We start from the raw sequence: 22,429 nt of genomic DNA, 5'->3' as shown, positions 1-22,429 counted from the left end.
CCCACCCCCACCCTGCTTCCCTTTTTCTGCTCTGTCTGGGTGCTTTTCAGTCTTCCTCAGAAGCAAGGAGTGTTGGCTGCAACCAAGGCTGGGGACTTTGGCTGGGGTGTGCCAATGCTCTTGTTGGGACCACTCCCAGAGTTTCCTGGCTAGAGGGTCTTGCCCCTCCACTCAGGGTCAGACTAATTACTATATTTGGAGTCAGGAAGCAATTTGGGGAGGGGGGCATGGCTCTCAACCTGAGATCTCTTGAGTATATATTGACAACATTTCATAGCAGCAGGACATTGGCTGCTGTGGTTCCCCTGCTTTACCTGTGGCAGGTTAGGATGCTAGATCTGGTTGTGTCAGGGTTGAGGGTAGCTTTATGTAGAGTTTAGATTACGGTTGTGTAGGATGGTTTGGATAGGGATGATCCTGCCTCAGGCAGGGGGTTGAACTACATGACCTGGAGGTCCCTTCCAGCCTGACTTCTCTATGATGCTATGAAATGGACCAAAGGCTGCATAGAAAAGCATTATAGTTCTATACTTTGGCATATCCTACTAGTTTTTTTTTAACTAATATTAGAAAGGAAAAGACATTTTTAGTAATTTTAGGCTTATTAAGACAAAGTTAAAAGTTCAATATTCTGTAGTATTAAAGTTTATAAAACTCATTAAACTTTAAACATGAAAATTAAATCGTGCAGCAGCAGGGATTGAGGTTGATAGGCCATTGGCTTGCATTAGCCTGGCTTGTTTCCAGGTTCTTAATGTTGGTGGGAGACCGCAGGGTCTCAGGAAGGGAAGATAGATGGAGACTGCCCAGCTGGCAGCAGTGTACCTTACCTCAGCATCCTGTGCTTCCCAGTTTCTCCTGATGGGAGAGCTGTGGGCTTTGAGAACCCAGTGAGAGTGAGGCCCCAGAGCATTCTCTGAAATAACTTTCTGCTTTTCTCAGGTACTGTAGCCAGCCCTCTGCTAAGCCAGACCGCCATGGGCATGTATGTGTGTGTGGGGCTGCCTAGCGTGAGTCTCCATTGCCTTTCCAGCTGCCAAAGTTTTCATAGGGTTCCAGGGCCCAGCAGCTGAGTGTCTCTGCCATTAGCATCTTCCTCCCCTTCCCCACAATGAATTCAGCAGCAGGGAGAAGAGGGTCTTGAGCTCCAGAGCTGTGTGAAGGCACCTCTGCTGCTGCTGCTCCAATCCTCTTTTCCCTACTGCTGAATTCAGTGGGGAAGGGGGCGGGCAAGACAAGGCAAATGGCAGCAATGCACAGTTCCTGAGCTCTGGAGCTGCACAAACACTGTGGCTCCAGCCACAGCCCATGCTGACATACTGGTGAGCTCAAAGTTGCATCTGGCTTGTGCTCCAAAAGTTGAACACCACTGCTCTAAGTCTATCCCAACCATGCAGTTGGTCCAATGAAATACATCACCCTCAAAATCCTTGCCTCTAGAGTGTAGCTGTTCTCTCTGGAGAAGATAGACTGAACTCCGGGTTTTTCAAACCTAAGATTGTGTATTCCTGTCATTCAGGGATATATAATTAAAAGTTTAAACTTTAAAATTAAATAGTGCCCTATGCAGTAGCAAGGATTGAGGTTGATGGGCCACCAGCCTGCATTAGCCTGGCTGTCTTCCAGATTCTTACTGTTGGTAGGGGATTGCAGGGTCCCAGGGCTGTGGGAGGGACAAATGGCAGCCCTCTACCTTACTACAAACCTCAAACATGCAAGCAGCACCCTCCGCATTGAGCAGTAGTTGGTTTTCCCTTTCCCACTGTTGCACTTCAGCCCCACAGACTGTTTGCCTTGGGCCCACCTTTCCTTTCAGGTGCAGTTGAATGCACCATCAGTATTCTCTTCATGTATCTCTGCAGCTTTATGATTCCTAGTTCCTGGCTTTGATCCAATTCTTACAACATTACGATTAATTAATTTCAGGCCCTCTTGCCTCCTAATTTTTATATGCTCTGTCTAATAATTTCTTATTTCCTTAAGACACTGATTTCATTTTGAGCAATCTCCCCCAAGAATAGATCACGGGGATGTTCTAACCATCTGCGGCTGGATGTGGGTTGTCAGCTAATTGCACAGGTGCGGCATGGGGAATCAAAACCATAACCTTCAGCTCCCGCAACACAGATTTCTAGCATGCAAGTTAAGGAAGACCCTCTTAACCCATTACTGGGGAGTGGCACTCATGCCTAGAGTTGTATCTAGAGTTGAAGGAGAAAATGGTATCTTCAATACTAACTACATTTCTCTTTCACTGCTGCTTTTTAGCACAGCTGGTTGGGCAATGGGAGCACTTTGGGTGACACTGTTACCATTTGCTAGTCTTGGTTCTGTTTCTGTTTGGGTCTCTAGACCCCATGGCCATTTACAACAACCAAATGGAAATGGAATGTCATCCATAGTTTTTATGCCAAAAAAAGGTGGAGGAGTTTTGCCAGACTTCAGTTCAAGCATTGATACACACAGTACAAGTTTATTGCTTGCCCCAGGAGACCTGGAAGGAATTAATTCCTCTCTGTTGCTACATATGTTGGGGTAGGGTAGCGGGGATGTCTTCCCCAGGAGCTTTGGGTGTTGATTGCATCCAAGGCTGGGGATTTTGACCGGGGTGAGCCAGTGCTTCTGCTGTGACTTGAACTTGTTCCTGACTAGAGGGACTTACGTCTCTGCTCAGGGTCAGGCCAGTAAACATATTTGGGATCAGGAGAAAATTTTACCTCACTGTCAGATTACTACAAACTGTGGGGAGAGGGGGGCTGCCTTTCTCTGTCGTGGTGGCATGGGCCTCTTCCTTGACTATCTCAAGAGACTATTTTAACAACCCTCACAGAAGTAGGATTTTGGCTGCCATTGTCCCCCTGCCTTACCTGTGGCCAGTGAGGGTCTTATGCATTGTGTTATCAGGGTTGACTCTGTAGTTTTACTAATAGGTGTTACAGTGGATTGGTATAGGATGGTTTGGATAGGGATGATCCCTGCCTCTGGCCCTTCCAGCCTTACTTTTCTGTGATTCTCAGTACACAAACCTTTTATCCTTCCCCTTGTGGGTCTGCAAGAAAACTATTGCCTTTGCTGTTGCCCCTGCAATTCTTTCTGCCCCTACCTACGTTGCTGCACCATCATAAAACCATTTGGACTACAACAGCGGTGCTCACCCATTCAGCTCCATGGGCTGGGTGGTGCAGAGCAGGCCAGATCCTATGTGAGGTCAGGCTGTAGGGTTGGGCATGGATGGATCCTACCTCACACTGCCTAGGCCAGGCCCCATGCACTTAAATCCTATGTTGTGCTGCCTGCATTGGGCTTCACATTCCCACATGCTCTCTCATGCTGCTCTGAAAAGACCCTGCATACCTGGATCTAGCCTCACACTGCCAAGAACAGGCCCTCTGCCACGTGATCCCAGGCACCTGATCTAGCACATGGCTATGCTGTCTGCCTGTAGAGCTCCCCACTGGTCTGGAAAGTTGGCACCTGGGGAGCAGCAATTAATGCTGCCACTGCTCTCCTGCCACAACATTTTTCAGACCTGTGGGGAGCTGGGTGCCACGAATCTGCAGGATGGATCTTGCCCACAGGCTGGGGATTGAGCATCTCTAGACTAGAATACATGTAACAGCAAACATTAGACTTACAATGAAGGGTCCCATTGCCATTGGGGTACTGAAAGGAGTCACATAACACTTTGCATGGGATGCTTTATTTTGACATAATTCATTCCTGTACCTTTTCTTGTTGTGCCTATAGAGTGAGCTAGAGCTTTGTCATATTGTTTCCAATTTCTGGGTATTTAATCTCCACTTTTCCGCTCTTATTTTCAAAGATTTTGTCATCTTTAGGAAATCCTTACCCATCGCAGGACACTGGGGAGAGAGACGCACAAAAATAATTTTGTTGTTTCCCAGTTTGTTACTTAGGGCAGCATGTCTAAAAGTGTGGTTTCCTTTGTTAGGCTTGAAATAATTTTGCAGGCTCAGCAATTCAGGAAGTGAGGATGAGATTTAAGTAAACCAGCCAGATTTAGAAGATGTATCTGAAGATGTTGGCCACAAAAATTGGTTTGCAATGTCTGGGAGCACTGATGTTCATCTCTAACAAAGTCCTGGAGCTTAGTAGGATTGATGGCATTTGACCTTTATGCCAAGCATAGGTACATTTGACCTTACTGAATGTCTTCAGAACTACATGAGTAAGGTTAATATCCATCTGTACACCCTATACCACAAGCCTTTGCTGTAGGAGTTTTCTAATATTTGTTTTCTTGGAATTGTCTGAATTTCTAGTGAGGTTCTGTAGTTGAACATCCTACCTAATGTGCAGAGGAGCTGGGTATTATAGCATGAAAATTAGAGTTCTCTATCTCTCTTATCCAAATGCAGGAGGGAAGGGGGAATGTCAACTTTTTTGTGTGGGCCTTCCCTTTATTAGGAAAATGTACTGTTAGAAACAGATAATCAACTAATGTGGCATTAACCGTGAATTAATACAGATAGGGACAATGAGCAAGCCAGGTTTAAAAACACATTGCTACGGTCCCTAAGGCTAACTGCTACTAGCTCGTGTGCTTTTATGCACAACTGTCCTTGTCCATGTGGAGGAGAAAAAAATTGCACTTTAATGCTGGTTAGTTAACAACATAATATTGATTTTCAAGACGAGGGCATGAGGTTTATACAGCTGCGTCTCCTTGTATAAACTTCCATTTGCTCCCTTTCAGATAAATTATAGCCTATGGGGTTTATAATCCCAGGCTGTCCAGTAGTTTTTAACATACTTTTTCTGTCATTTAGGCCAGGTACAGACATTATTACACTTTTACCAGTATAAGTGATTGGAAACTGGTCTGTCCCCATAACAGAACAGAAGTTCAGCGCACATTAACAGATTTAAAAATGGCAGAACCCAGACCAAGATTCTGGTCTAAGTATTCTCTTCGCTACCAATCTAAACTACGCTGCTTACAGAAAGCTGAGTAAACATAGATCAACTCTGCCTCCAGTGCATACTTGGCTACATATGAGCATCCATTCTGGAGCTGTATCTGCCCCCAAATTCCACAGATGTGGGCAGAAACCCATGAGTAGTGGGTCCGAGGAGGGCACTTGCCCAGAAAGCCAGACTCACGTTCTAGGTACCCCTCACCCAGAACTATTTGATTCCTCCCCACCCCCCGTTCTCAAACTTCATACTAGTTTTCTCACCTCCCACCCCAAAAGCTGAGCATTATGTAGCCCTGTCTGGCACTCTGTTTGAGGCTGAGCCCAATGCCACCTGTGCTTAACAATCATTGGGTAAACATGGATAGAGGACAGTGCAGCAGGGAAGTTTACATTACACTGGGAACACAGCTCCAGGCAAAAACCCAAAATCTCTTCTCTTCTCTTCCAGGGCAACAGCCATCTGGAGCAACCCACGCTCCAGCTTATGTTCTCTTTTTGGGCCCATCTCTGTCTCTCATGGCTGTTTAGGGTCCAGCTTCATGAAGAATGCCATGGAGGGGGTCTTGCTAATGGGGTCTAACCTGTGACAGGGAGGTTAGACTACTGTGCTTGGATGAGTCACAGACACAGATTCAAACTCCTCCTGGGGGAGGACCAAGAACCTAGCCTTTCAGGTTTCTGGCTAGTGGCCTAACCACTCAACTATTGGTACTGAAATATAGGTGGACCCTCTTTACACCTGTTAGTCATGGGTTTCTGGCTACCTACACTTTGCAAGCTTAGATGAAGGCACATCTGGAAATGGGCAAACTACTCTCATGTGGTGGTAGATTTCAAAATTTGTAAAATGCTGTGCAAGCCTGCGACTGACTGTGCCGTAGCTGCCACGTGTTTACTAATAAGCTATCAGCATCTGAAAGAAGCAGAAACAGTCATATCAAAGATTTGATCATCTTAAAAAGCAATGCAAAGCACCAGCAGCTATTCTGTTTCCAGAAATCTGGATCAGAGTCAGCTACGAACATTTATTCACTATAGTTAGTAACAGCTGTTAACTGCCCCATATTCAAGCAGCCCAACACTTCCCTTTCTACCTTTGGTTTTTCAGTTACTTTTAACTTCAAACTGTTTAAGTTGAAATTTTCTATACTTTTTGCATCAGGTTATAATTTAGTATTGATGCTTCAGAAAGGTCAATAGTGAGGTACTGGCAGAAGGGGAAAGAAGGTACTTATTTTCACCAAAGAGTGGTTTAGCTTCAGTTTTGGAACAGAAGCTGTAATTTGGAAAGGATGTAATTCTGCAGTCAGGGAGAACTATTTGTCTTGGAGAGTCTGTTCCGATTTGACCATGTTCAGAAAGCAGATGATTGCACTTGTCCAGCAGCCCGAAAAATTGTCTCAATTTCTCTGCTATGAACAGGAGGAGGGAAGCATACTTGCTTCTGGGCTTCTGGAGTAGTCACAGATGCAAATTAACTCCCCCCAACAAACAAAAAAAAGACAGATCTTAGGATCAATTATAGCTTGTCCTCATAACCCTGAATATTGAGCCAGGTCTTGTGTTTCTGGCCTACAAAGTGAGGCAGCAAGAATCATTTATTCTCCAAGAGACATGACCAGACTGCAGGAGGCTATTTCTCAAGCAGAACGGAGGCTCTGTGTGTAGCTGGTCCCAATTTCTACCATGCTACCTCAGGAAAAAAAAATGCTAAAATCTGTGCACTGGTAGTGCTGTCTCTACAAATGGAGGTCTTTCATATGTTACTGTGGTCTTAGCCTTCCCTCTTGTCGCATTTCCCCCAATTAACTTTATCTCAAGTGGAATAGATCTGTGCTGAAGCTACTGGGTTTAACCCACAGGAGATGTTTCAATTGCATAAAGATGAGACATTAAAAAAAGAAAGTTATATGCAAATATACTATAGTTGCTAAACTAAACAGAAAAAAATTCAAGCTTAAAGCCTTATGGAAATTTGTTCATATGATAGTCTGCAGTTAAAATGTGATCACATTCTCTCCCTTGCTGCCACCCAAGGCCTAGCCTGACTTTTTATGTAATAAACAGTAATCATAAGATAAAATTCACTTGGCCTGACTAGGATCAGGGTCCCATTATGTCTGAGACTGTATGCATGCACCCAGCTTAGATAAGCAGCAGTTAGCCATCCTGATCACCCATGATTTAAAAACATGGCAGAGGTAGAAACAAAACTCAACCAAACAATGTAAAGGACAGTACTCTGCGAGAAAAAAATGAGACTTCATTATGTTTTTAAAGCAGCTGCTCAGCCAACCACATGCCCAATTGATTAGGTATAAGAATGAAAAGGATGCAGCCCAACAGTATAGTAAGTAGGGACAGACAAGTGGGTCAGCAACGTTTTTTTTTAAAGAAAGATGGGTATGCTTTCAGAGATTATTGGAAAGTTTCACCTTTACTTTTTTACAAACAGCAGCCAAGAGTAGGGAAAAGAAATCCATGTATAGCTACATTAACTATATGGTGAGCTACCACATGCACACAACTGTATATGCTAGAGTAAAAAAGGGGGTGTGGTGGGAGGGGAGAACAACTGCCAGACCTATAGTGGGGTAACTTCAACCAATCCACTCTTGAATTACACCAAAGCAAGGGTAAAAATAAACTGGTGAAAGTTGGACTGGTATAAATGTCTGATCAAGGCAAATAGGCCCCACTTGGTGACGAGGTGCTGTAATAACCACCTACTGAGTCCAGCTCTCCCAGTAAAGCTCAAGGTTTTTCTTCTATGGATCAGGGTGTAATTTATATTGTGTGCAAAATCAATGCGGATCATGCTGGTGAAAACATGTCATTTATCCATGCACCCAGCATCATCTCCATACACACTTCTTCCTTGGTTTGTATACACAGAAGTTAACTGGGATTAAGTGCTTTAAACACAAGAAAGAAGATTGTATTATCCACTTCTGCCAAGGTGAACAGTATCTCAGCTGACCCAGGGTAGTGGCAAAGTTAAATTTAGTTTGTGGCAACAGACTTGTGTCTAGCCTGTTCACCTCTAGAATGTGCTATAGTCACTTGTGATAGAGAAAGAAATTAAGCTATTACCATGTGCAAGTATATCCAGAGATGTGTGCAGGTACAAAAGGCATCTTATGGTACTGTACTTCATTACACAGTACAAGTAACTTGGGGCTCTGTCACCTTACTACTTGGCCAACTGGGTTTAACAAGGCTAACTATTCTCTTGTAGGCCAGATTGTATGTGTTTACGAATACACCACAACAGGAAAGGGAGATGTAGGTGCACCTGGAAAGAAAGGTAAAGCCCCTGTCCAGCAAAGTCTGAATGTATAGCTGAGACATGGACCCTATGATGAAGACTTACCATTGTGTATAGTAATGCACTAAAAGGACCACTCCCCTCAACACACACACACACACACACACACACACACACACACACACACACACACACACAGAGTAAAGTTCATCCTAATGAAAAATGTTAGCAAATCATCAGGCCATCACCAGAAAACAGAGACTCAAGATGTACAAAAATTGAAAGCTATGAGAGGGTTGGGGGTCATGGATAAAGAGGTAATTCCCCAGTGACAGGTAATTTTACTTCACTGTGGCAACAAGGGAGTTTATTCTCTAAAAGCAACCAATTATTTACAGAAAGAAAGAACTGGTTGCATTTATCATAGCCATCAGAGAATCCCCTTTAAAAAGTGTCCTCTCCTTTCCCCACTCCACCACAAAAAAAATGAGCATATACCATGTTAGAGAAGGGAATACAGAGGATATGTTACTAAACTTATCTTTACACATTAGTATAGATTACGTAGCCCTAAACAAAATTATATCTGATTTATATTTTGATGAGAACCTTACTTGTTCTTCCTGATCAAGGCAGAAATGAGAGCAGCTCCCTTGATTCATGAGTGTGCAAACACATGCATGCACACACACACACGCAAACACTTCAGATTTTTCCAGTATTTTATTGTTTGACAGGCATTTACAACGTTCCATTCATAGAACTAAAAACATAAAAATAGACCTTCTTTCAGCTTATAAAAGAAATATATAAGAACCTTTGACATAGACATGTCATGACATTATGTACAAGAACAATGGCACCTTCCAAGCACCAGACTTCCAGTATTTCACAACAGACTGTATTCCACTGGGTACAGCATAGGACAGCTAAAACCTCTGCTTTTCTAATAAGTTGGGACACAATTGACTCATGATATAAAACAATGAAGCAATGATATGAAGTGTATAGAAACTTTTCTAAAGCTTTTAGGGAAGGAAAATCAGAAGATAGCAAAAGGTTACCAGAAGAAAGCTTTCAAAAGATCAAATATATATAGAACGCTGGAAAGAAGAAAGAGAAAAATGCTAGTCGGGGCACAAGACAGTTGATGTGTGTTTTTAGGGAACAATTTCTGTTATGTTTCAAAATATAGTCACAGCTGATTTTATAAAATATAATCCTAAAGCTATTATAAAATTTCAGGTTTTCAAAGTACCTACTAATGTGTCAAACATCAGTAGATACAAAATTTTTCATATAATCTTCCTTTTTTGTAGGTGAAACTGAAATGGGAAAGCTATATAAATCTTTTTTGTTTTCTCTTTTTAAAAAAAAGTGCTTGCTTTTAGCATTTGGAAATCTACTTAAAAACCACTAGATTTTAGTTGTATTTTACCCTGTTTTTAGATGCTTAAATAAAAGTTTTAAAATGTTTAAGAGGTTTGCTTGTTTATAACTTGTTCATATTCTATTGCAGTGGAAAAAATCTTTACAAAGAAATTACTATACACTAGTTTCATCCACACTAAGGAGTTGGATGAGGTCAGTTTTTGGCCATGAAAAACCCTCCCCCCACCCCCAAACTCTGTCAGACATAGCAGCCCAAATTCATCCCCAGTGTAGCTGCACTGAAGTCAGTTCAGTTACACCACAGATTAGTTTAGTCCACCTAAATTCAGGTATGTTTTAGATCTAACTCAACTCCAGTCCCAAGCATATACAGTTATCTAGTCTCTGAAGAAAAAAAATTAAAGTTTCCTGTTGATACCTTAATTTAAGATAAAACCACCATACCTTCCCCTCTGCCTCATATCCTAGATCTGGAGCTCAACTAACACTAAAAAATTTATCCCCTTGTGTCCCTGCATCTCAGTTAAAATACAAAAAATATCTTTTCAAGTGTTAAATTTGGATCTCTTTCAAGAGAGTTTGGCATCTTTACAATTTTATGTAAAACTAGAGCTTCCAACATTGACATTAAAGTTATAACAGCTACAGACCAAAAAGACTCACAAGATATATCCAAAATCTTTCCTCACACATTCCTAAAATACATGTATATTCTTACATTTAAGAGGGAAAGCATTAAGAATACTGCAACTGTACAGATTAAAAAGGCAGTTTCTTTCATCGGTTCAGCTCCTTAGCATTTCATAGATATAAAACCTCTCTGTTCTTTGTGCTTTTGTTTAAGCTAGTTTGCTGCACGTACTTACGACACCCACAGTTACATTTTTCCAGTGATGATATACTCCCCATATTTAATATTCAGCCCTGATTATTTTAGAATAAATAAAATCTTTTAAAAGCCCTTGGCAATATACAGACATGACCTCAAGTGTGTTCCATTTCAGATTTTTCACTTTTTAAAATTACCTATAAGGTGGCTGCATGGCTTCAGACTAGTGCAGCTGCCGAACTGTGTGCAAGTGTGCAATCTGGGATTACCTGCCATGGGGGGAGAGGGGGGGAGTGTGTGTGTGTGTGTGTGTGTGTGTGAGAGAGAGAGAATGTGCGTGTGTGTGTGTGTACACGTGTACATGCACGTACACGTGCGTCTGCAGGGGGAAATATCTATCTACACAAACCACCTGATGAAAAAGCAACAAAGTTAGAGCTCCGTGTTTAGTTTTCTGTTAGGTACGAAGTCTTCCCGCCTAACCCAGATGACTTCTTCACTATTGCTTTCCAGACCACCATTGATTCCAGACAAAGCAGCTTGCTTCCTCAACTGAGTCATCCTGGAAGCATGTGTATCCATGGCAGGCCGCAGCTTATCCCCCCGACATGACTGACTGCTTGTAATTGAAGCTGCCTGCAACCGCTCCTGGAGTTCCTTGTCAACCACAGCACCTTTCACAGCCTCACAGTAGTCATCATCATCACTGAGGATATCCGTTTCTTTGATGTCTTCCTGCTCCTCATACTGAGCAAGGTCAAACTGTTCCTCTACCCAGCGGTCAGTGTCCCCACTGGTTGCAGGCTGCTGAGACTCTTTTTCTGGGCTGCTTGTGAAGACGGCATCTGAGTCAATGGTAAACCTGTTTCGGGCCAGCCGCCGCCTCCTCCTCCCAAGAGACTTGCTTGGGGCTGACACTGTGCACACACAAAAATAAAACCCCACATGCTTTACACAAAGTAAAATCTCACTCTAAAACTAGTCTTCCAAGTGCCCTTTCCTAACATCATTAGGCACCAAATAAGATTTCCAAGAATGGCTCACTCACTTTACACCAATCTGATAGATAAGTGCTTTACTCAACTTCTCACATGGGTCTTTCTGCCAGCTGTGGTAGAGAAGTTTCTGCTATTCAGATCCATAAGCTGGGATAATGTGCCTTGATTACTGTTCCTCCTAAGTGGTAGGCAGGCAGCCAGCATGCAAAATCATCAGTACGGCTCAACTTCTCACTAGTAGTGCCCTGTTGTCAACAGACAGCAAAAACCAAAGTGAACTATTCCTAGAACTAAACAGGATACATTGGTTTCTCAGAGGTAGGGCTGCAATATCATTTCAAGCAGCTAGACTAAGATAGACAAAACTGCCTGTTCTCTATGTAAGGGCAGTACTCTATCAATCCTTACTACTTCCTTTACAATACTGTGTCAAAAGTTCCATTTTCAGCATCAGTCTTATCTACTAGTTTTAGGTTCACCTAGCAAATCCACATCTTCCAAACTGCAACATCTTCTCAATGGCTTGTTGGACAAAGCAGTGGATGAATCCTGCAGATACTTCAGTGCTATGCAGGCATCACAGCTCTGCATAGAAACTGAAAAAGTTTGTCAGCTCACTAATGGTACTTCTAATAAACATCAAACTGAGGTGCCTTTGAGAACACATCTTAATATCTCTGAACCTGAAAACATGCATTGAATAGCTCAGCATTTAGCATTCAATTTGAACAATGAGAAAGACCTATGCAGTATATTTTTACTTCAGCACATCCAGTGTGCAAACGAAGGTCCTGACATTTGAGGCCACTTAAGCTGACTGAAGCACTGTGGTATAAGTAATATACATTTGGCCTTTGAGTATGCATGCTTATATATTTTTTAAAAGATGTCCTTGAGGCAGATGACTAGAATCAGCTCTCAGTGAGAAGCCATGCTGTGAATGCTTTAAATCTGACCTGCCTTTTACAGAAGAGGAACAGAAAGCCTGGTTGTCTGGATTACTGGATCTAACAAGCAGAACAAACAAAGACTGCTTTCCCCTGTGATTTTCCGATTGTTTTGCCTGAAGGCAACTGAAAAGAAAAAGTCCACATTTTAGGACAGACCGTTTAAACTGCACATATGCCCTCCCAATCTTAGAGGGGAAAAGCAAATGCCAATAGGGATGAAGGGTTGATGAAGGGGCATACAAAGGAGCAGTCATCATTTCAAAGTGAGCTAATAAAAAACAAAAATACCTTTGGAGCTGACGAGTTTAAGACTACTGGTGGCTCAGACACACTGTACATGCTTTAGCTTGAAAAATACAAAGCAGACACCTGCTCTGTTCAACTGTATCCATTTAGCAGGCTAATATATACAGTTGACTGGCAATGAAAGGAGCCTTGCTTGTTCTCCCTGTGTCAGGATGGTTGCTCTGATGTTAAGCCCAAGTGGAGAAAGTTGACAGTGGCCATTTTTTAGGCTCTCAAGGATGTGAAAGAAGAAGGAACTTTTACATAAGCAGAAAAGGAAGAAAAGAAAAACTAGTCTGCTGAAAACAACAACTCAAATGTGTCCTACAATGGTGCAGGAGTTACTGGGGTCTTGAAAGTCTGTATCCCTACAGTACCTGCCCTGTTCATGGCTGGCCTTGCACCTTTTAGAGCACACAATCTTTTTCCTCCAAAAGGAACATATTGCTGAGATGAGGGCAAACTTTCAGTTTTAAGGAGCTGCCTTCTGTGTTTATCACGCAGAATTGAGTGCACGGCCTTCAGAAAATCCTTTCTGTGTTCTGGAGAACTGAAAACAGATAAGAATGTAAGTTAGGATACAAGGTCATAACAGATGTTACTGTCTGCAAGTTTGCTGTAGTGTAAGGCAGTCAACAACAGTACTATAATTGCAGAAAACATGCATTACTCAGGAGCCAGTATACTATTTATAGAGAGCATAGAGCACAACACCACTTTGAAATACACTTCCAAGGAAACAAACGATTCGGCAAAAACAGAAGTACTGTCTACCTCTCCAGTCTTCCATTTTTTTCAATACCAGCCATTCACTTAGGTCAGCTATTGATGGTTATCTGGCAAACCTATAGTAGCTAACAAAATCTCACAAGCTGCATGCTTGTATTAGACAGCGTGTGCAGAAATTATGCGAACTTCAAGTAGGCCAAAGAGCGAAAATCTTTGGCATCAGCACCACAGAGAGCCTTGCAAACAAAGTTCTGAAGGGAGCTTTAACTCTTTTCAGTATACTAAGGCAACCAGCGTATTGGTACTGCAATTAGGACTGGGAAGATAGCCAACACTAGGTTTTTTTCCATGGGGCAATATCATTATTTAAGCATTGATACTAGACTAACAGTGCGAGGCAGAACTTGCCAGCATGGAATGCATTGCCCAAACTGGACATATAGCAGCTAGCCAACATACTGATTGGGCATACTGGATTAAAGCTGGGTGCAAATCCAGAAGGGTAAAAAACGCAATGAAACAGTATTCCTACAAAAGTGTGAAACTGGCTGAAAATACAGGGTTTTTTTTATTATTTTTTAATATAATAAGGAACTTTTGCTGGCAGTGGTAGGATTGCAGATCTCAAATTCTGTTCTCAACTTGCCTGTCCTTTTAAGGCACACTGGGATCTAGATAAAAATCCAGCAACACAAGACAGTCTGGAGGCACACTCACCTACAGCAGAGGTGAAATGTTCTCTCTGGTCTACCTTCAGATTCAGATTTAACATGGACAATTTCACAAACAGAATTGGTCTCTGCATCTGGAAAGCAAAGCAAAGAGAAAAATATTTTAAATAACAAGTTTTCATCCAAGTAGCCAGTTGTAAACTTCCATTATACCGAGTATACTCCATACTTCGGAAAAAAACAGATTGAGTAGACTTAGAGTAGCCTGTCACAGAGCCTCTCTCTACCATGTGCCCATCTTCTAGGATCTGTGAGGACTCTTACACAGTCACATGCACTGAATGCATGCTTGTATATACCAAAAAATACAATTTAAGATATTGAAGCCAAAGACATTCCATTCCCCTCTACAGCCATCTGGGATTCAAATTACCATTTTTATTATGCTGTTTGGTGAGATATTAAGAGGACTCAAAATAGCAGATTCAAAGGTGATTTGATCCAAGCACTCACCACACACATTTCTAGTTAGAGAGACAGCTGTACAAGTTGCCAATACACCTTGGTCATGACTGTGTTATTCCCACTTCACAGAAAAACCAAAAGGCTTGTCTACCCTGCTTCTGCTGCATGCCGGGGAACACCACTGAGAAACTTGTCCTCAGCTCCTATCAAAACCCAGAAATTAGGCAATGTAGCCTCCTCAGAATGGCCGTAAGCATACTTGAGACAGTGCACTTGAGAGCAGCTTTGAAGATGTGCTCAGAGCCATGCTAAACCAGCTAAACAAACTTTGGTGAACCCTGATGTACAAGCAGGTGAGTCGTGCTTCTTTTGGTGATCCTCAGCTCACCACAGAGGCAGCATAGACATGCCCTGAGAGGTTCACCCAAGGTGACAACAGGTCTGTGGTACAGCAAGCCACTGATGATGGGATGCCCAAGTCCCAGGCTAGCATCACCCCCAGTGGGTTTCTCCTTCCTCTAAGAAAGGAAGCCAATAGGTCTTTGTACACCACTAATGAAATGGAGAGATAACGATGAGATGGTTCATAGAATACAAAGTTGTCCTTGGGGTTAATACTTATGACACAGAGCAGTCTAAAATGGAAGGCTATTGAAAGAGTGAGCTTCATTTAAAGACATTCTAGACCATTTCCAAGGCAATTATCATACAATGAGGTTTGCCATGTCTATGAACTGTATGCCATCTTCACATTGCATGTAGCCCTGCAGCTGCAGTCTTTCACTGACCTTATCTGGGTAGACAGACTCCCTCACTGAGGAATAGATACCTAGTCACAAAGTAACACTGGAAGAGTAGTTGCAAAGAGGACATCAATTTTCCCAGCCTACTGTATTACTGGAAAGAAAAAAAAGGGGATGGATACCTCACATTTTAGACTACTATTTAGAACAGGAGGGAGATGAAGAAAATAATCTATTTTTAGATCACCACAATTTTTATATACATTTCGTATCAAGTTTCCACAAAAAAAATTCAACTCACTGTACTACCTAGCAACTACAATTAATGATGTGGAAGACCCAAGCCTAGGAATAAATCCCAATCCTCACAAGACAAGGAGGGGAGGAGCACTCTGAAGCAAACCTACTTAAAACCAGGCAGCCAGGCTTAGAGGTGAGCAACTGCATGGCTTTGCAAGTGAACCCTGATTGACTGAAGAATAGCCAGGCCAACACCAGTTGCATTCAAAGCACCCCTCAACTAAACAGGTGTTAAGGATATGGGGCCTGGGAAGTGAGGATCCTGAAATCTTTTACCAAAGATGAGAATGCAGCATGTATACACACAAATATTGGTCTGTAACCACCAAGATGGACATTTTGATATTAATATATTTACAGTGTTACCTGCACTTGCCAGTGCTCGAACCTGCAGAGCTTCTAAGGGTATCATGTGACGAAAACGAAATGGGTCCCAATCTTCATAAATTGAAGCCCTGTGTGATCCTCCCTGGATGAATTTTAAAAGGCAGTCAGAAAACAGTTTGCAGATTCACGCACACCCACCCCCCAACCCCCCATGGTGGGAATAGCTCTTTTGCTCAGGAGTAACTCCAAGTTTTCATTTCACTCTGATGTTTTAGCCATAAGCACTACACTAAAGTGCCTATAAATAAGTTTCATTAATGGCAGGTCACAGTGCCAGGCAAATGTTGCCATGACAATGACCAATTCTTCCTACCACTTCAAAGGCACTGAATACTAATATGAAGTCATGTTCTCTTTTGTAGCTCATCTATCTCCATTAAGAAGACTGACCTGAGCAGAAGGATGCAAGCCAAATCCTTGAATAAGAGACACACTTGCTCACTCTACCCTCTTTCCAAGTTATTGCAGTCAATTAAAAAAAAAAAAAGTAGCATTTAAAGTTATATTGTTGCTTACATCATATTTGGGAATTGACATTGGTACTTGCTCCACATGCACCTGAATTGCTCAAACACTATAGTCTGACCCAAATTCAGCAAAGCACTTGCTTAAATTTAAACAAACATAAGCCAAAAGCCAGAACTGAAGGCAGCATACCTTCTAGTCGCTGGATATTCCTAATGCAGGAAAGCCACAAAAAGACAACAGACTCCTCACTGTTCGTGACTTCATGAAGTCACATTCCAGTTTGAGGTGGGAAACACGGGTTTGGGCACACACAAGAATTATACTGTAGCTAAATGTCAGAGGAAAAATCTTTGTCTAAAATCCACAACTATCTATATTTGTAGTAGTCAGTGCAGCAACAAAACTTACAAGTTTCTTCTTCTGCTTGGAACCGTCCTTGTATACAAGTACCACAGCAGTTTTGAAAACTGAAGATTAACAAACACAAAGTTATAGTCAGTAATGGTTTCCCCCCTGAAAAACCCAAGCACATACAGAAGGGAGACACACAATTAGCCTATAGCAAAAGTCATGAAAATTTGTATATGCCTCCTGTTCAGTCAAGAGCAGAGGGAGAGCAATGCAAGAGGATAATTATGTAAAACCATGTATCCTTATACATTACCCTAAAGACCAGCTCTCTAAACACTGTTTTTCTGTGCAGGTTCAACATGCATAGTACATAAATGTTTATTCAGAGTGCCATATTTGCTAATTATAGGATTTTATTAAAAATAGGTTATAAAACAAAAATCTTATCTAGCTAAGCTAACTCAGGGAAGCCATTTCAACCTTCCCAGCCTGATACAGGTTCTAGGATGTAATTCACAGGGATGACATCATATTTAAATCACACCAGTGTCCCACTTGGACCCCTGATGGTTATGACAGCAGCCTATGCCAGCTATTTAATAGAGGAGTCAATACACAGTTTAATCTCAAATCACTGTTCTTTCATTTCAACATGTGAATATGTTGACATTTTGTTGAAACAAGTGAGGCAAAATAACATAATAGGCTGTTTTGGGGGGTTTTATGAGGAATTTATTTATTTAGAATAAAAATACTTCCATTTTCTGAGGTTTAATGAAGTGGATGTAAAGCTCTTTGGAATTAAAGTTACTCCATGTTTCTGATACCAATCAAATTGACATGCATTATCTGCTTTCAGCTTCAGGGCACCTCCTGTCATTCTCCAGACTGTGGCAACATAACCAGTTTATACACAGCAGGGTGAAAGGCTCTGACAGCCACTGATGGCTCCTTTGACATCTTGGTAGTAGTAGTGACATGGAAGGCGCTTCCTCAGTGGGAGTTGGTAGGTATTTTATTTGGAAGCTGAATGACTACGATTGAAAAGAAAAATAAGAACCACTGGCTTTCCTAGTGATCTGAATGTTTGCTGATGGATTGGCATGTATATGCATGTATGTTGGTAGATGAATTTGAGTACATTTAAAAAGCCCCAAACACTCATATACTCAGGTTTAATCAGGTTTAAAAGCAAGAAATGCATAAGTATAGCTAAAAACTATCCCCACGGGACTGCACCTTAATGCGGTGAGAAGGTCTGGATGTTTCAATGACCCTGCAAGCTGTAGTGGTAGTAATTTTAACACCTACTAAGGCAAACTGGACCAGTCACAAAGCAGTCCATAGGTCCCACAAGCTAAGGGTTAAACAAGACACTACAACCCCTCCACCCGCTCCCATGCTCAACACAAGAAGAGCTGGGTAACATGCACGTAAAAAAAAGCGTGATGGGATCTGATGTGCAATCCACACAATCATGCATCTTGACATACCACACATTGGGGTGGATTTAAAATCACAATTTAATTCACTGGTCAGGAAGCTTCAATTTAATTGTTTTCTACAAAAAGTGCATTCCTGTTGTTTGATATCCTTTATTCATTTCAGTTCTTGAAACTATGTACTTTTAGAGGAAGGTAAGGGCTTGACTGTGTGTACACAAATTTGCAGAGACACACTAGGGCTGTTATTTCCCACCTCCATATACTGCAGTTAACAAGGATGTTATCTCTGGAGATAAACTCTCCCTATGCCTGAAGAAGGGCATTTGTGCCCGAACATTTGTAAAGAACAATTTTTCCAACTATTTAGTTGGTTCTACAAAAAGTGCATTCCTGTTGTTTGATATCCTTTATTCATTTCAGTTCTTGAAACTATGTACTTTTAGAGGAAGGTAAGGGCTTGACTGTGTGTACACAAATTTGCAGAGACACACTAGGGCTGTTATTTCCCACCTCCATATACTGCAGTTAACAAGGATGTTATCTCTGGAGATAAACTCTCCCTATGCCTGAAGAAGGGCATTTGTGCCCGAACATTTGTAAAGAACAATTTTTCCAACTATTTAGTTGGTCTAATAAAAGGTATCATGTTTATCCAAAGACACTTGCCTGTCTATGATCTCTGGAAACAACTTGACAGTTTGAGAACTGAAACTAAGCATCACAGAGATGCTTAATGGGACCTTCTAGATTGAGTGCTAAGTCCCATTGAGTCAAGTGGTTTTCTTTAATCTTTACTAATCTACAGAGCAGCCTCTGGGAGCCCCATAAAATTGGGCCCCTAATATAGCCCATAGTCTGTTGTGACCTATTTATAAAACTTCTAAAAGGTTACATGAATATATGGTCTCAAATAATACATAATTAGAAGTTATAATCCCTATTCCACAATGATATATTTGAGCTTTAACATATTTTAAATTAAAATTACCTTTATATAATTTTTTTTAAAGAGCATCTTAAAAAAATTAAGATATGATTAAATTTTTAAAAATCCGATTTAAGTAAAAAAACCTGTTTGTATTTTAAATTATTGATTTTTATCCACTCTGCATGACAGGAGGCATGACTGTGAGATTGCACATCAGACCCTGTCATCAGACTTACTACTGGTGTAGTCGGAGCCCATGATCCTGGAAAAGTAGCAAGCTCCCTCATCTGGGAGGACCCTCCACTGCTGGGGCTCCCAGCCTCAGAGACGCAAGATGCGCTCCTTTAGCTGGCAGCCGCGATTAGCTCCCAGCCACAGGGGCACCCTGGCCACACATTCAGTTAATGGCATGAAAGGAACCAGCCACAAAGTTATTACATATTTTGTTGAATAAATTCTGGGCTTATTCCTCCTTTTATCATGCCATTAGTTGGCTGAACATGTGGCCAGATGAGAGTTTAAAATGTGATTAACTGGTTAATCACATCTTATGTGTAAAATGTGGTGGGGGCCCCTCTAACAACCAAATTTAGAAACACAAGGTGACTAACTCCAGCAAAAAGTGCCCGACCTATATAGAGGTTAGGCGAGCCAGGTCAAACTAACGTGATGCCTCTTTTGAACATCTGCTGTGCTTGATGCGGGGGCGTGCTGAACTTAAAGCACTGTTTTGTTTTATTTTTTTCATGTCTGCAAGCAGCCTAAAAGATCAGAACTGCCCTTTTAACTTAAGCGGTAAGTCATCACATATTTTAATTTTTCAAGTCCTAGCTGATGTAGCAGGAATACAATTACTTAAGAACATTTGTCACAGATATTGGGCAGCTCTGCTAAAGGCAAAGTCTGCAGGTCTTGTGTATTTGAAATAAATCACCAGATTACTTACCAAATGCTGCTAACTCAGGCTCCTTCTTCCATTTTCCCAGTGATGAAGGAGGGTTAAGCCAGATGACAGTATTATGCAAAAGTAAGTCTCCCATAGAAAGATCTGCAACCTGCCAAGTGTACATATGAAGGTACAATAATGCCACTGTAAAAGGTTCATAGCTCCAGGCTGGATCTTGGCTGCAAAGAAGGCTGTGCTAGCTAAGTTACCTGCTGAGAGGGTAGCTAGCTTGGGCTGAGCTCTGGGCTTCTGTGGATGGGCTGCTACTAGTACCCAAGCTTAGCCTGGTACCTCCACCCTTCAGAGCTGTCATCTCTGTGACTGCAGTGCAGTCATGTATTTGAGTTCCATCCCAAAAAAAGCAGTAGGCCTTTACAATGAGATGCATAAGCAGGTGGCTGCTGGTTTTATGCTAACAGACTGTGCTAACAATTAACATGGCTTGCAGTGTTAGCTAGACAAATATGCATGCAAATCCCTAATTTTTCTGCATAATGTTAACTGGCCCCTGAAGTTCAGTGAAAAGGCTTGGTTTCACAGTGTAGAAGCCAAGAACCTTGGCAGTCGCTCATGGTCCACACTTCCTTACCCATCCCTCCTCATATCAGTTTATTGTTATTCGGTCTGAATATATTTAGAGATTAATAAAAAGAAAGAATTAGATTGTACTACTAACTAAAGACAGACATAGTCCTTCCCCTATATCATTTTGCATTAAGCAATCTGGCAAATCCCTCATTATTCTAAGTCCTATTCCTGAGGGAAGGCTAATAATGGTGCTAATTGCTAGTGCAAGTATGTTTGGAGAAAGAGAGAGCAAGCGCGCATGAGAGAGAGACCCTCTACCCCAGTGCTTCCCAACCTTTTTTATACTGAGGACCAGCATGGGAGCAGGCTGGGGCACACAGAACTGGCTGCCTCCCTCCCGAGGCTGCCCTGCTGCCCAGTTTAACCCTGCATGTGACTGCCGGTGGTGGAAGTCACTCGCCTGGGCGGACATACAGGCGTCCGAGCAGGGGGCTCATGCCGTGACCCAGCAGCCAACCAGGCCGTAGCCCGGTGGTTGGGAACCTCTGCTCTACCCCCACACCCAAAAACATTTTACTCTGAATTTTAGTCTCTGGAGACTAAATGTCAGAAACATCAGCTCTCTCCCTTACCTAAATTGAGAAATCTATTTCCACCTTTCCCCCTGCCTTTTAACACAAAATAATGGCCTTGCAAAAAGCATCAGGTGGACGCCTCTGGAAAATTGTAAGTCCTTCAATTCACCATGGAACAGAAAGCAGCATGGGTGACAAGTGCCTGCTTCCTCATGCTGGATCCCCAACGCCCAGCTGGAACTCGGTCTCATTTTTGTTGCATGGTGTATAATCATCAGGGATCATTTCCTCCTCTTTCAAGTTACCACCACAGGTTAACCGCTTTCAAGTCAAATGGTGCAGAGCTCCTGCCACCCAGCTGGCCTCTTCTTTATGTACCTCCAGCTCCCCTTGCATTTGGTCTTCAGTTACCCAAGACCATATATATACCCTGAACATATACAACTGCCCTTCATACCTGCATTCCCCTGCCTCCAAGTTGCTGCTAAAGGCCCCTCCCTTCAAAAGTTTCCTCAAAGCAAGATTCCCAACTCCATCCATTCAGATTTTTCCTCTAGCCAACCCCTTCACACCTAATTTTGATGAATTGCTATCGCTTTTCTAGTCACCTCCAAGCTTGCTCCATTCTTTCATACATGCATCCATCTACCTCACGTGGTGAAGTTCCATCTCAGGATTACTAAATTATGTTTTCATGAATAATTACAAATGTTGAGGGGTCCCATTTGAAATGGTCCAATTTTCAGATGGTTACCATCCACAGAGTCAGGCTCCTCTCACCCCCAGAGTCCCTAATTGGTTATGAAACACACTGGTCTCCACTGACTATGCTATACATTAAAATACTAATGTATTTTTGTAGTTTAGCTGTGCCATGCTATATATAGACAGTACAAAAAAAGAAAGCATTTAGGATGGTACATGTAACAATACACAGTAATATCACTTCCAAGATAGAATCCTAACAGCCTTGAAACCAAGAATTAAGGCCTTACCTCTTTTTTTTCCCCTGTCTGTTCTGCTATAAGCTGGTCAAACACTGCCCCATATTCTTCATGGATTTTCTGCATTTCATTAATATGACTGGCAACTTTATTCATTGTTTTTATGGCCACTGGAAGAGGTGGAAAACATGTGGAAAATAACTAGCTGCTTCACAATTCATCACAAGGGTTTGCATTTACATTTTGAAGGGTGAAAGTCTCCAACAGAGTTTAACAGAGTTGCATTG

The 22,429-nt window shown here is 42.0% G+C and overlaps 1 protein-coding gene across 1 annotated transcript in view; it reads right to left on the bottom strand.

Moving 5' to 3' along the window:
- Window positions 1-8,916: 8,916 nt before the first annotated feature.
- The window catches only part of TIAM1 (T cell lymphoma invasion and metastasis 1), a 229,510-nt gene continuing 215,997 nt past the window's right edge, over window positions 8,917-22,429 (bottom strand). The window contains exons 26-32 of the mRNA XM_025201339.1: window positions 22,194-22,312; window positions 20,096-20,204; window positions 16,834-16,892; window positions 15,937-16,039; window positions 14,109-14,196; window positions 13,040-13,212; window positions 8,917-11,346 (exon numbers count right to left, since the gene is read on the bottom strand). Coding sequence (XP_025057124.1) covers window positions 10,862-11,346; window positions 13,040-13,212; window positions 14,109-14,196; window positions 15,937-16,039; window positions 16,834-16,892; window positions 20,096-20,204; window positions 22,194-22,312 — 1,136 coding nt within the window. The 3' untranslated portion in view covers window positions 8,917-10,861. The remainder of the gene's footprint in view (window positions 11,347-13,039; window positions 13,213-14,108; window positions 14,197-15,936; window positions 16,040-16,833; window positions 16,893-20,095; window positions 20,205-22,193; window positions 22,313-22,429) is intronic.

Source organism: Alligator sinensis, unplaced genomic scaffold (assembly GCF_000455745.1).
Source record: "Alligator sinensis unplaced genomic scaffold, ASM45574v1 scaffold373_1, whole genome shotgun sequence".
NCBI lineage: Eukaryota > Metazoa > Chordata > Crocodylia > Alligatoridae > Alligator > Alligator sinensis.
Note: the sequence above shows the minus strand (reverse complement) of the source record. Positions and strands in the feature narration are given on the sequence as shown.